At 41.1% G+C, this 14,363-nt stretch overlaps 1 protein-coding gene across 4 annotated transcripts in view; it reads right to left on the bottom strand.

The window, feature by feature from the left end:
• FMN1 (formin 1) overlaps positions 1-14,363 on the bottom strand; it is a 406,869-nt gene that overhangs the window by 27,911 nt on the left and 364,595 nt on the right. For all 4 annotated transcript variants that reach the window (XM_059181087.1, XM_059181090.1, XM_059181088.1 and 1 more), the window contains one exon: positions 2,959-3,010. In XM_059181087.1, the coding sequence (XP_059037070.1) occupies positions 2,959-3,010 (52 nt within the window). The remainder of the gene's footprint in view (positions 1-2,958; positions 3,011-14,363) is intronic.

Genomic DNA, 14,363 nt, shown 5'->3' with positions numbered 1-14,363 from the left:
GAGCAGAGGACTTCCTAGCAGGATATAGTGAAGAGGGCAGGAACTCTGGTCACTGTGCCTCACGGGTCACCCCAGCACCTCTGGCGGTGTCTGGACTCTCGATCCTGAGACCCAGATGCTGCAAATGCCAGGGTCGCTTCGGGCGTTATCACAGAGCTTCAGAAAAGCATGTCAACATCCTGGAGGCCTCACTTTTCCCAGCCTGCACTGGCGCTAACCCTGAATGCTCACCACCTCTCCTCCTGGGGGTTGGGAGGCACTGCTTGCACGGGGCAGAGACTAAAGGAAATAGTGAATTTCAGCATGCCCCCTCTCTTGCCACCGCACCCCCCCCCCACCCCCGCCCCTGGTATGTTTGAAAAACTAAGAATGCAAGTGAATTCAGAAGAACCAGAGCAAACACAGGCCCGGGGGTGGCCTGGCTTTGGCACTCTGCAAATTTGACAAAGATGGGCCTTATTTGAACTCAGGGTTATCCCTTTGTTCAAGGAGGAGCTAAAGGGCTAGAATATGAGTCTACAACTGCTTCATAAGGTCCAGACTACTGTCCTCCTGAAATCTGATGATACTTAACAGCCATTTTCCAATGGACAAAGGGGCTGTCGTGCTTTCTGCAATTTCTGTTTCTCAGCAGGTAACTCTCAAATAGCTTCCAACTTTTATATGACTGATTTCTAATCATCTGTTAGGTTCCATAAAACTTCTTTTCTTCGATCTATTCCCTCCCCTATCCCCCCCCCCACGCCAATTCCTTGTCTGATTTCTATCTTTTTCATTCAGCTAAATATTTTTAAAGCACAGACAACGACACTATTGAAGAGCCTGTGGCGACGTGAGCTGTTTTACTTTTGTGTGTGGAGATGCCAGAGCGGGACATGTCCCCTTATGGTTTCACACACACGCCTCTAGAAACTGCTTAGGAAAAGCAAACATGCCGTGGCCTCAGAGTAAATTGTTTCTCTTGAGAACAAAACAGAAGACTTTACTAAATCTCACACAAATATTGCAACATTGACCACCAGCCTCCTTAAAAAGTGCAGGCAAACAACTGTGGCTTCTACATTAAAGATGGGATCTAACATATTTCATCTAGGACATGAAAGCTGCACTACCTTCACCACAAAGTCACGGAAAACACTGACAACTAAAATTTATGAGCCCCCTCAGCATAGCTAATGCACAGCAGCAGCTCTGGCCCCGCGAATGTTGGCCCCCCTTTTTCCTTAAGCAAGAATCTTGAAGAAATATTAGAAAGTTGACATCCGCCCTGGAAAGCCAAATTTCTGTTTGGCCCGACAGCAGTGTGCCGTTGTGGATGGTCTCTTCTGGACTCACTATTCTTCTGGAACACGGACGTATTTGCTTTCCACAGGAGGAAGGGAAAACTTAATATAGGGATAAGGCTGACCGAGGGGCACAAAAATCTAAGAACATCATCATGTGTTTTGATTGCTTGGGTTTTCAAAGATGATATATCCTGACTCAAGAACATGTCTGCACTTAAAAATGCAGGATTTGCCTCAAGTTCACTTTCATCTGCATTTGAATTTGATTGGTAGTTGGAAGCAGGGCAAGTTGTTGGTACCCATCAAAGGTGATCGGACAGCAGGGTCTATAGGCTTTCAGAACTCTTGGAAATTGTGGCTAGACAGGAGGAAATGGTTGGTTTCTGGAGTTTGTTCATTTGCATTTAATGAACTCCTTGCTTCAGAGATCTATAAAGCTCGCCGTCCTTCTAGGCTATTTCCTACCCCTACCTCTCACTGAGTGTTCTAATACTTCTCGAATTGGCACCGGCACCATGTATCAGTGTTCTCTGTGCTGAAGATGAGAATGCTTCAGTATATTTTCACTCACCCTTTTAAGAGTGGAGGCATTGCCAAGCTGACTGACCTGGTCAGTTGACAAAAATAAAAGCCTTTATCAGAGACCAGAGCCACTGATTACTGGGTGAACTGGATGGTTCCGTTCTGCTCTCTAATAAGAGAGAGAAGAGCAAAGAAGAGGCCTGAAGTGGGTGAGGGTAGGGCAGAAGAATTCTGAGGTCTCTTCCAATTTCTTTTTAGATACAAAGTAAGACCCTCATTCCCACTTGCCCCCTGTTTACCGTATCCTCTCAGATCTGAGGAAAGACACAATAATAAGTCTCGTAGGCATTTGCATAATTGGTTTAATCTAGTTGTAATCCTGGGAAGGATCACATTGTTCCTAACTTCCATAACGTGGCCGAGGAACAGAGAAATTTGTTGTGAGGCAGAGCGCATCATGACGCGATGCTTGTCACTCACTTCTGAATGGTTCTGTGCTCTCTGAGGAGAAATATTTCCAAGTCTCATCATAGAGCTTTCCCTTCAGATTCCGATAGAATCTAACTGCTCATGGATCTCAACAAATGGGGCCAAAAGAATGGCTAGTCAGACAGAATGCTAAGTAAAATCAACCAGTCATAAAATTTAAAAAAGTGCTGTGTTGGGGCTCCTGGGTGGCTCAGTGGGTTAAAGCTTCTGCCTTCAGCTCAGATCATGATCCCAGGGTCCTGGGATCAAGCCCCACAGTGGGGTGTGTGTGTGTGTGTGTGTGTGTGTGTGTGTGTCTGCTCAGCAGGGATCCCGCTTTCCCCTCCCTCTCTGCCTGCCTTTCTGCTTACTTGTGACTTCTGCCAAATAAATAAATAAAATCTTTTTAAAAAATGCTGTATTGATTCCACTTATATAAGGTATCTACAGTAGTCAAAGTCACAGAGACAGGAAGTAGAAACAGTTACCAGGAGCCGGGGTGGGGGAGGAGAACGAGGCTAGTTTTGGTTTAATGGGTACAGAGCTCCATTTGGAGATGAGTTAGTTCTGAAGATAGATGGTGGTGATGGTTGCAGAGCAATGTGACCACACTGAAAAATAACAATCATAAAAAGGAACAGCTAGGCAAAGAAAGGACTAAGGCCATGTCAGAGCCACTTACCTTTTCTGTGCATTCTCCAAGTGACTTTCTTCCATTTTATGCTCTTTTTTGGCTGTGAAAGAGAAATAATTATTACTAAAACAGTGTTTTCTTCCATCCTATCTTTTGTGTCATCTTCTAACTTTGGTTACACCCATGTGTTGTCAAAATAATTCTGAATGCAGGGGTTGGCAGCCCCTACCAGATGCCCTGGATGGAGAGAGTTCTCAACTGGTTATATTCCACCCCCGCCCCCCACCCCGCTTTCTTGAGAATGGCGAGAGGTAATGGTGGCCATATAATTTACTGTTCTCACTGGGACACTCTTGAGAGTGGAGAAGGTGATAACTAATAATTACATCAGTACAAAAACATAAATTGGAACAATTCTGACCAGATTGGTACAGGTGGTCACCCCAGCTATGGCTGGCCTCTTGGTGAGCTTTGGCATGTACTTGGCACTCTCCCCCCAACCCCAAACATCAGAAACCCAGAACCTTTTACAGTAGTTCTGCTTGGGTTCAAACAAATTCACTGGAACCCTTGCACACAATGTCTCTACACACAGAGAGCAGTCTGGCGAAGCCTATGGTCTCCTTTCGCAGAAAAAAAATACTTAAGACTACTAAGGAAATCCATGATACTGTGATACAGCTCTGAATTTATAGATTAAGAACCAGTGTTCTGTAGGAACAATATTTATTTAGGAGGTTTCATTTTTAGGTGGTGCTTTTACATATCATTCTCTCTAATCAGAAAATAATACTATTATACATGATAATAACACTTCTTCAGTTTAAAAATATCTAGAAAAATAGGCAGTCATTATCTATATAAGGCTTAAGGTTCCTTTCATTTAGGGCTACAATGATATCAAGTGAACAGGAAAAGAAAGTCAGTCATATCTACCACAGCCTATGACATGAAACTTCATGAAAGATATTAAGGGATTTTTAAAAAAGATTTATTTATTTATTTGAGAGAGAGAGTGAGCGAGCATGAATAAGCAGTGGGGAGGGGCAGAGGGAGGCAGAGAAGTAGGGTTCCTGCTGAGGAAGGAGCCTGAGTTGGGACTTGATCCCGGGATGCTGGGATCATAACCTGAGCTGAAGGCAAATGCTTGACTGACTGAGTCACCAAGGCACCCCATATTAAAGGATTTAAAAATAGCAGTATTTTGCTAAGCTTAGCTCTGCCATGTATGGCCTGTGTGACAGTGGTCAAGTTATTCATGACCACCTGCCTAGTATTGACTCATCTGCCCTATAAGAACAGCCACAGTGACTACCATCATGCAGCCGTTACAAAGATTAAATGACATAAGGCACATCAAGGGATTGGCACACAATATATGATCAATGAATGGCATGAAAGGTATTATTAATACCCCATCATCATCATTAACTTCATCACTGATTTTAAAAGTCAATTTTATCAAGTCACTCCCCTGCTCAAAACCTTCCAAAGGCCTGTCGTCACCCTTGATATAACTGCTAACATCTTCAAATGCCCCCTGAGGCCCTGCAGGTCTGCTCCCTGACTCCTCTTTGACATCACTTCCTCTCTCTCACACTACTTCCTTCCCAGCCTTTCTGCCTTACAGACTTACTGATACTTGAGCACATTGAGCACGCGCACTGGGGGGGGTCTTCTGTACTTGCCGCACCCTGCCCACTGTCTATGCACACTGGCTCCCTTCCTGTTTTCAGGTTTCAGCTCAGATATCACCCTCTCTGACCATTGCTACACATCCCTGTCCTCTTCCCCAACTCTCTGAATCTCTACATGTTACCTTTTTTTCTGCTCAGCCTCTATCTACCTGGTAGACTATTCGTTTCCTCATGCATTTATTATATGACCATTGCATGCAAGCTCAAGGAGAGAAGCAACTTCCTCTGGCTTGTTTTCTGCTGAGCCTTAAACACGGGAAGAGTGCCTATAAAATAACTTATTTTAGTTGAAAAATGCATATATTGGACAAATGTTGTTTAGAAAGAAAGATACTAGGTTTCCTAAACATAAAACTTGATAGAATACAAGTATAGACTAAACAAGAATGTCAGGCTGAAGTTGCATACTATTACCTCCAAGGCCCGTAAATGTCAATGAACAGAAATGACTTTTTTATATTACAATAATCCTGTTTTGAGAATGATACCACTTTAGGTAAAATCATAGTTTTGGTCATCTTTTGAAGTATCATTTCCCCCATCCTCCTAGTGGGGGTCTCTGTGAATTAGTCTCCTTAGCCAGTCAGACAGAAAGAAGAGACCAAGTCTCTGCTAAAAGACAAGTCCTCCAAAATGGGAAACAAACAAGTAGTTTGTTCTTAGCCAGTGATTCTTAATTATGTGCATGGCCAAACTCAAGGAAAAATTCCTTTGAGGCTTGAGTGACTGTCCTGGAGCACCTTTGCTGTTCTACCTGGTGGTTTCTAACTGGCTACTTCCAGGCAGGAAGTAGACTGTAGTCAAGCTGTCTTTGCATATAAATTCACTGACGAGAAATACCCTTTCCACAAGTAATTAACCATTCAATAAGATTTTGGAATAGCTCTCTAAATACGGTTATTTGGGAAAAAAGCAGCATTCAAAATGTAAAAAGAGGTGTTACCAAGAGGCCCAATGCATACCACAGGGCTGAAGGCTTAGGAGGAGAGAACCTTCAAGAAAATGAGAAGAACCTAGAGATATTAATTTTTTCCTAAGCAAAGGGCCTATTTACAGATAGAAAAGGCAGACACTTCCATGGTGTGACGTGGAAGCTCTACCAGCCTAAAATATTTGTTCCATCAAAACGTGTGACATTTCCGGTCATATCATTATACAATTTCAGTCTTCATAGTGCTCTAAGCCAAACAAAAAGACATTACCTGGAAGGAAAATGTTTAAAGATTGGAGTCACAAACTCAAATTCTAGTGTCAGCAGCATATAACGCAACTGTAGGCCAAGCAGAAGAATCCTTACATTTTAAAATTCTATCCTTTGCGTCTCGATGCTGGAACTGACAGTCTCAGCGTAGGGAAGCCAAGAGGCAGTGGCAGGAAAATGGGAAGGCCTTGCCGCATGGAAGGGAGGGAAGGCACTTAACACTGGTACCAGATCTTCCACCTTTTTCAGAGAAGCTAAAATTTTAAATGAATGGTCCCAAATTTAAAAAAAAAAAAAAATTTTTTTTTTTTTTAAATACTATAGGACAAAGGGAACATTCCTGCTGGCCATATCGGGTTCTGCAAGCTCTGACTTAAGCCCTTAGTAGCAAAAGACACAATGATGTAGGTGGGTTTGTTCTTTTGTTCCATGTGCCAGACCCTATTCTAGATGCTTGGGATCCCCCAGTGAAGAAAGCAAAGGTCCCTCTAGAATCTTCATTCTAATTGGGGAAGACAGGCATTTAAACCCGAGAGAATAAGATCCAATGTGAGTGATTTTTGGTAAGGGGTAGCAACAAACATTTTTAGAGCATGGCTTGTTGCCTATAGGATACTTCATGTGGATTCTTGAATTAGGGTGCCAGGGACAGCCATGGTATGCCACATAGATACTAGGCACCCCAAAGGGTGACAGTGTCTAAATGGAAGATGACAAGTCTTAGGTGCAAATAGTGTTTACCTTACAGCTTTTACTAGCAGTGGCCCTGAACTTTATCTATGGGATTTAGTCTTCTATTCTGCAAAGCTACACAGACAGTAGCATTCAGGTGTTTCCTTTTTAGCTTACATTTCCTACTATGAGTGTGGTGGGGGTAGGGGAGGCTTCTTAGAAGAGTTAGATTTGGAGAAGTTGACAGATAAAACCAACATGGCACCAGGGGACGTAGAAAAGTCACAGGCATCCCCAACCTTGCCCTTCTGTCTTCTCTTTCTGGCACAAGAGGCTGTCTCACTATCTGCAATGAGTTAAGTATGATGATCTGACAAATCAGAGGAATAAAGTAATTGCTTAGGATGATGACACTCTCACATTTTAAGAAAATAAATGCAATAAGAAAAACAAATCAGAATACTAAAAATGAGAATTTTCACATCAATTCTGTCTTCTGAACTTCTATATCAAGGTTGTGGAGACACTGTGATGATGGTGAATTTCTGGCAGTCTTTGGAGAAGGGTGAGTGGCAATTTTGCTTGATGACCTCCCTACACATACTATAATTTTTCTGTAATTGGTAGAACTGTGTTGCTTTTCTTAAACTTCAACTCTCTCCTTTAAAGAACAATACTTTTCATAATTCTGTGTCACAGAGAGAAAGCAACATGACTTCTTTGGAAGGTATTTCTTTTCTTTCTTTCTTTCTTTTTTTTTTTTTTTTTTTTAGAGATATTTAATGAGCCTTTACTGAATAAAGACCATTTGCTTTTGTGTAAAGCTTTAACACCTTGGAATTTTGTTTCCTGGTTCACTGATAGCCACTGTCTCATTAGTTATCATAATGTTACCCCATAATAACCAGTGTGAAACTCTTCAGTACTGTGGCGAAATGAGTGAGGCAGAATTCAGTGTAGTTAACTTTTAAACCCCAACTTTCAAGCCCAGCTCTGCTACTTAAGTGGCATGGCCAAGCTGCACGTTTCAGTTTCCATCTCTGCAAAATGAAGATGGTAGTGTCTAGGTGCACCAAAATATGAAGGCTACATGAAAAGGGGCCAGTGCTTACTTGAATCAGAATCTCTGCAGTCAAACCTCTGAGGGCTCCATGTCTTGTTGAGATTGCTGGGAGTTCAAGCTTCCAGTGGCATGGCTGTTTTGACCAAGTTAAATGCAGGTATAGCATAGTGGAAGGAAGTTGGGCTTTGTTTCAGGTGGGTCTGGGTTAAATTTGTGCCCTATCACTCATTAACTTAAAGACCTTAGGGAAGTCACTTAACTCCTCTGAGCCTTACCCATAAAACTGGAATGATAAGATCTACCCTGCAAGGTGATTGTGACTCTTGGAGGTACCGAATATGAGAGGTTAACATAGCGACTAACTACTCTCGGCACTAAAAAATGGCGGCCATTTATTATTTCATTGGCTAGAAGTGAATGCTGGTAGTCATTATTCTAGCTCTCTGACTTTGGATTAGTAATACAAAATTTCAAGCAAACATTCCTTTCTTTTCTTTCTTTTTTTTTTTTTTTTTTTTAAGATTTTATTTATTTGAGAGAGAGAGAGAGAGCATGAGAGGGGAGAAGGTCAGAGGGAGAAGCAGACTTCCCATGGATCATGACCTGAGCCGAAGGCAGTCACTTAACCAACTGAGCCACCCTGGAACTCCTGTTCCTTTCTTTCTTAAGAATGTCTACAACCACCCTCGGTAGAGGATAATTTTGCTTTGATCCTTTCCAGGTCAGACCCTCACTATTTTCACATTTCACTCACAAAGCTGATGACCTTACCAGGGCGCCTAAGTCTTGTTTCCGGGAGGGTGTTTCCTATGTCAGACCTAAAGTCATTTTATTTGCTGTTGCTGCCCATTTGGGTCTTATTTAATCCTCAGGAAGGAAAGACAGAAACTGACTTATAATTTTGCAAATTTACCTGGGAGTCAGGGGGGTAAGTTGTGAGGGGCTTATGATTTTTTTCATTTCATCATCGTTGAGTTCTCATTCTTTGGCCTGATTAAGTGAACCATCTCTCACATCTACATAAAAGATAATGACTTGGGTCTAGTTTAAAAAAGGTAGTTTTTGAGAGCAAAGAATCCTTCTTTAACCTCTAGGCTCTGTGACCTATAACAGGTTCCTTGCATAGCACCGGAAACCCAGTTCTCAACATTGCACCTGAAATGCCAACTTAGAAGGCAAACTGGACTATGCCACTGCTGTGCTTGTGCACTCATTAGTGTCCTCTCTTTCCAGGATGAAGTATGCTCATGTTGCATAGTAATCCCTTCACAACCTGGCTCTTGCCACTTCCCACAACACCCACCATGCTCCTGGCAAGTGGGACTCCTTGCTGTTCCCACCCACTCAACCTGGTTTCCTATACCTTTTTTTTAGGGACACTGTTTCTTCTGCTCTGAATTCCTCCTCCTCCCTTCCTTCTCCTCTCCAAACACCCCCATTGTAAATGTCTCATCTTCCTTTAAAAAAAACCAAGCTTGAAAAAGATACATCTTTCATTAGACCTCCATGGGGTCTTTCCTTCACTGAGTGGTGAATGGCTCTTTCTGCATAGTTCCCACAACATTGTGTTCACGTATGTGGGGCACAGTATTGATATTATTTGCTGGCAGCCTGCTTCTCTGATTTGCTGGCCGACTTGGTGCTTCTTGAGGGCAGCAACCAAAATCTATTTCATAATGGAGTAATAAATCTGTATCTCTCAACTTTAATGTCTTGCAAGTAACTCCACTTACTTGACAGGTGAATCAAGTGACAACAAGGGACCCACACCAGCAGACCAAAGTCCCTGCTCATTACCTCCCCACTGAGGGATCAGAGCCCATTTCCCACCACAGCAATTTCTAATCTTTGTCTTCTTTTTTTCAACCAAGTAGAAGAGAGTCTAATAAAATCAAATGTAAGAGAGTACTGGTTTTCATCCGGATCTTATTTAGAATGATAGCATATACAAAGAACACTGACCCTTGAATTTTGTTGGTATCATAATATAATTTTAAAATAGAGTTATTGTGAAAAGTGTTAAGTTTTTATGAATGTCACTTCGAGAAAGTATTCAGACCATGAACAGCCCTTGTCATCTAAATGTACCAAAATATTCAAAGTTTTATGCTCAAGAGGGGAGGGTGGTATTCATGCACAGAAAGTGGCTGGAGAAGGACATCACTCTTCAAAGAAAGTGGGGGTTTTATGCCAAACATAATTAAGTCATATTTATGGATACCCATCTGGGAGGTGGTTAAGTGTGGAGTGAGGGCAAGGGATAAAGGTTGGAATATCTTCCCAGTATTCTTTACACAGTCTATTACACTTTAATATCCCATGGTTTATGGACCTGACATGGTTGGTATAAACCAACAGGACGCACAGTAAAGAAGCTGTTTTTATGGCAGCTCTACAAATAGAGGAACCAGGTGATACTGACAAGGAAACAAAGGGACTGCACTCCACTTCATGTGCTATCCATCTGATGCAGTCATTTTTCATTGCTTAGAAAATCACCCTGTCATGCACTTTCCAGGAGAAAAGAATGCTTTCAGCAAAAGAGGGAACAGCACACTGACACCAGAAAGAGGGGTGACTTTTTAACATTTGTGGGGGAGGGGGGTAGATATTCGTATGTGGAACCACTGAGCTATGGGGGGAGATGTCTTATGTTTGCATTTTTCCTCTCGGTATGCTTGCCCAAGAAGGATGCTATCCTCCTCTCTAAACTTGTTTTATTAAGTTTTCCTGCTGGTGGTTAAATTAGAAGGAGGATCATTTCTGGTCTGTCATACATGACATTTGCAAATAATGAGTTGGATGATAACGCTGAGGAGCGTAAGGGGCCATCCATGAGAATTCCTGTGTAAACTGGTGTGAGGTTGGGTAAAGGCATACTATCAAGCTTCCCAGTATCTGGGTATAATTTGATTTCCAGGTCACCTGTCTAAGGTTAAAGTAGAGTGAAACTCAGGCTTTTGATGAAAGTACTAAGCAAAAGACATTGTATCCAAAGACCTTGAAGAGGCCTTTAGAGTCATAAAATCAAAGGAACCCAGTTGCAAGGAGTCTTAAAAGTCATTTAGTCCAAACTTTGGGCTGATGCTTAAGTTAGGATCCTCCTGTGTTAAATCAGACTTTCTAGAGCTCATCTTTTCTGCCATTTTTATTGGCCATTTTCAATTGCCTGTTTAACGACACTGAACTGATTATTTTTATGGGCATCAAAGAAAAACTAAATACTGGTATCATCTAACTTGGGCACCTGGAGCTTTTCTTCATCTGAGCCGCAGAATATGGACGGGGATTTGACCAACTATTCTCTCAGTCGTCCTCATTTCATATGCACAGAAATAGCCCCATTCTAGATGGTAGGGGGATGTCAGTCCACTACACACAATGATGGCCTTGGGGCAACAGGGCTTGATTCTCTCATAAATGGTTGAAAACACAGAGTCCAGATGTAATCAAGCTTGCAAGTGACTTACGATCTTACGTCATTTCCATTCCTATATTTCACAACTCAGGCATAATTTTCAAATACCTCATAAAATATCTTACTGGTATAATAATTTGGATTAGAAAAATCTCTCTCATTCTATAATGAAAAAACTATATGATTCTTTTATATTATGGGATGACTGTAATCATTATTTGTGGAGGTGTGGAGTATAGTTGAAGAGATCACAGTATAATTCCAAGTGCTCATCAGATTATGCTTCTGGTTTGTTCTCTATAGTAATTATTACAAAGTAAACATTATTTCTATTTACAATTCTATCAGGTAACAGGAAACTTGAGAACTTGAGAAAGTTTGTCAGGCAATATAATCTATAACCTACTACAACCTAGGTTGAAGTCAGAGGCCCAAGTTGCAGGCAACTTGCCTGCCTACCTAGGTTGTAGTAGGTACTATAGGTTGGACTACAACCTAGTCCAGCAATTTGTTATAGAAATAAGAAAGTGAAACACCCAAGTTGATGAAATGACTTTCCTGCATTCAGGTCTCTTGACTCATAATCTGGTTATTTCCAATGTTCTCTGCTGCTCCCCAACAAGCTATATTTTTCTCTAGAATTCTCAAAAACTTAGGTGGTATCTTGAAGCTGCACCACACTGCACATTTTTCATACAAGTATATACATCAGAGAGAAAGTGCCAAGATGGAATTTCAGCTTTCATTCTAAATTTCCTGACTCTTGATGCTTTAAAGCAGTCCATGGGGGTAAAATTTTAGAATGATCCAGTGAGAGGCTCATTAACATTAATGGGAGTCAGGTGGTTGCATTCTCAAACAGGGCCTGAAATTCTCCATGTTATTTCATCTTATAGGCCCATATATACCTTTAATTTGTCAGCATTAATAGAAGTGGCATCTCTTTTGAAAAAATGTTTTTACTTGGAGTTATTTCCCTTTTTTTTTGTTCAATTTGATAGAGAGATATCACAAGTAGGCAGAGAGGCAGGCAGAGAGACAAGGGGGAAGCAGACTCCCTGCTGGGCATCAGCAGACAGCCCAAAGCAGGGCTCGATCCCAGGACCCTGGGACCACGACCCGGGCCGAAGGCAGAGGTTCTAACCCACTGAGCCACCCAGGTGCCCCACTGGAGTTATTTCTTCACAAATACTTCTAAACAAACATAAAGTATAATTTTCACTTAGAGAACTCATATAACTCCAGTTTCCTGTTGTGTCTGTCCTGTCTCCCTGGCATCTCATTCCCAGTGGGAAGGTGTATCCCTTCCACAATACTTTAGAATTTTTTAAAGGTCATGTAGGGATAGTGTGAATTCTGTAGTCTCATCATTCAGGGAAAGGACACCAAATTAATCATCATTTAGAAAGTCTTAGGAATTTCAAAGAAGCAAGATTCATAAGAGGGCCGTCCGCATTTTGTTTCATCAAGCACCTTGATGACATTTCAAAGACAGTGGGGTTCAGAGTCACAGGGTTCTAAGTAACCATTTGGTGATAAGTTGCAGGTATATTGACAATGAAAGAAATTCTCCTTTCCCAAACAACTCTGTCCTATCTTGATATTAGCACTAGCCTAAAGATGTATAATTATTTCTGGAAGGCATGGACTGTGCTTTTTAAAAAATTTAGATTCAAAATGCTTAGCATTCGAGACTACAAACTTAGTGTTTACAAGGAAGTAATTTGTTGCTTCATTGGTTGGTGAGAACGACTACAAAAGCCCTGCTAGTCTGAATTTGTAGGCAGGTTGATGAGCAATATGGTAACAGGCTCCAGGCTCATTTTTCTTTCTGATTTAAAGTAGAGCTCCTCCAAAGCAAAGGTCGATTTTTTATTTCATAGCATTTCAAACACTTTTTTTTTTTACTTTTTTCTTTTTTTTTTTAAGATTTTATTTATTTATTGGACAGACAGAGATCACAAGTAGGCAGATCACGACCCGAGCTGAAGTCAGAGGCCCAACCCACTGAGCCACCCAGGCGCCCCTCATAGCATTTCAATACTTGATTTTCAACAGGTATTTCTTTAAGCACTGCATTAACAAATGGAAAAAACTGGCCCTGAGTGTTTCTTTGGGTTTCCCATAACAGCCTCTGTTGACTGTCCGTTATTGAGAGCAATCGCTTGATTCTTTATTTCTCAACCTGTCCATCTGTATACTGGATAAAATGAACCTTCTAGCTGAGAACCAGCTAGAAGAAACCTACAAAACTGCCCGGTGTAAACCTCTCATGCTCTAGTTTATAAGTGAGTGAAGTTAAATAGTAGGGGACTGAATAAGTGAATATTGGATTTTATGATACTAGGACAGTGTACTGAACTGTGACCCCTTCAGCCCACCAGTCATAGCTAATGGGATCTGAGGACAGTCAACCCACTCGCTGATCAGTTGCTGATGAAACAGTTTAATACAATTATTTTACCCTTCCAACTCGTATCAGAGTTCTACACTGTGGATAATAGTGGAAGCAAAGCTTCAGATTGCTCCATGACTTTCCTGCTGTTGGCCTTGGGCAAGTTGGTTCACTCAGCTAACACTGAGTTTTCTAATCTATAAATGGAGGTAATAATAGGACCTATATTAGAGGTTGTAATACTTAAATGAGATGTTGGTAAGGTGCTCAGCCATTGTACTTGGCACAGTATTCAGTAAATGATCATTATTGCAATCATCACAACCACTACCACAACAATTCTCAGTTGTCTAGTGATGTTTGCTTGTTCAGCTTTTCTTAGGCTCCCGTGAGACTGATCTTGAGTAGTTGAGCACCCTCTTCCTCCTTGAGGAACGTGTCTGTCCTTACAGTAAGCTTCCTGAGACTTGAAGCAAACGTGCTAGATCCAAATATCCCACAAATTGAGTTTTCAAAGGACAGCAGGAAATACGGTGTGACTGAAATTATGGTAAAATGTATATCGCAGAAATAAGTTATGTATCTATTAAAAATACCAGAAAGTAATATACCAAGATATCACAGTTGCTATTTCTGCCTCCCTGGTTGATATAGGCTTTTTGTTTTTCACATGTTTTTCATTGTTTTTTTTTTTTTTTTTTTTTTTTTGAAGAGCTAGCATCATTTAATATAATTAGAAAAACAAATGACCAATGTTATTTGGAAGGAGCACTTGAGCACACTGAAAGTGAGTGATTTGCCCAAGGTCATCTAACTGGTTTGGGGCCAAAAGAACTTGTGCCCTTACTCACTATAGCTTTCACTATACCCCACTGTTATTCTCCATGTGTCCCTGCTGAAAAACTCTAAAACTGTCATATCATCATAGAAAATGAGAGAAGTCATAAATGGAGAAAGAAGCATTTGAAAATTTAAATTTTAATTTTGAATTTGAAAACTTAAATTTA

This window comes from Mustela lutreola, chromosome 7 (assembly GCF_030435805.1).
Source record: "Mustela lutreola isolate mMusLut2 chromosome 7, mMusLut2.pri, whole genome shotgun sequence".
Classification (NCBI taxonomy): Eukaryota; Metazoa; Chordata; class Mammalia; order Carnivora; family Mustelidae; genus Mustela; species Mustela lutreola.
The sequence above is the reverse complement of the archived record's forward strand: the minus strand, read 5'-3'. Positions and strand labels throughout refer to the sequence as shown.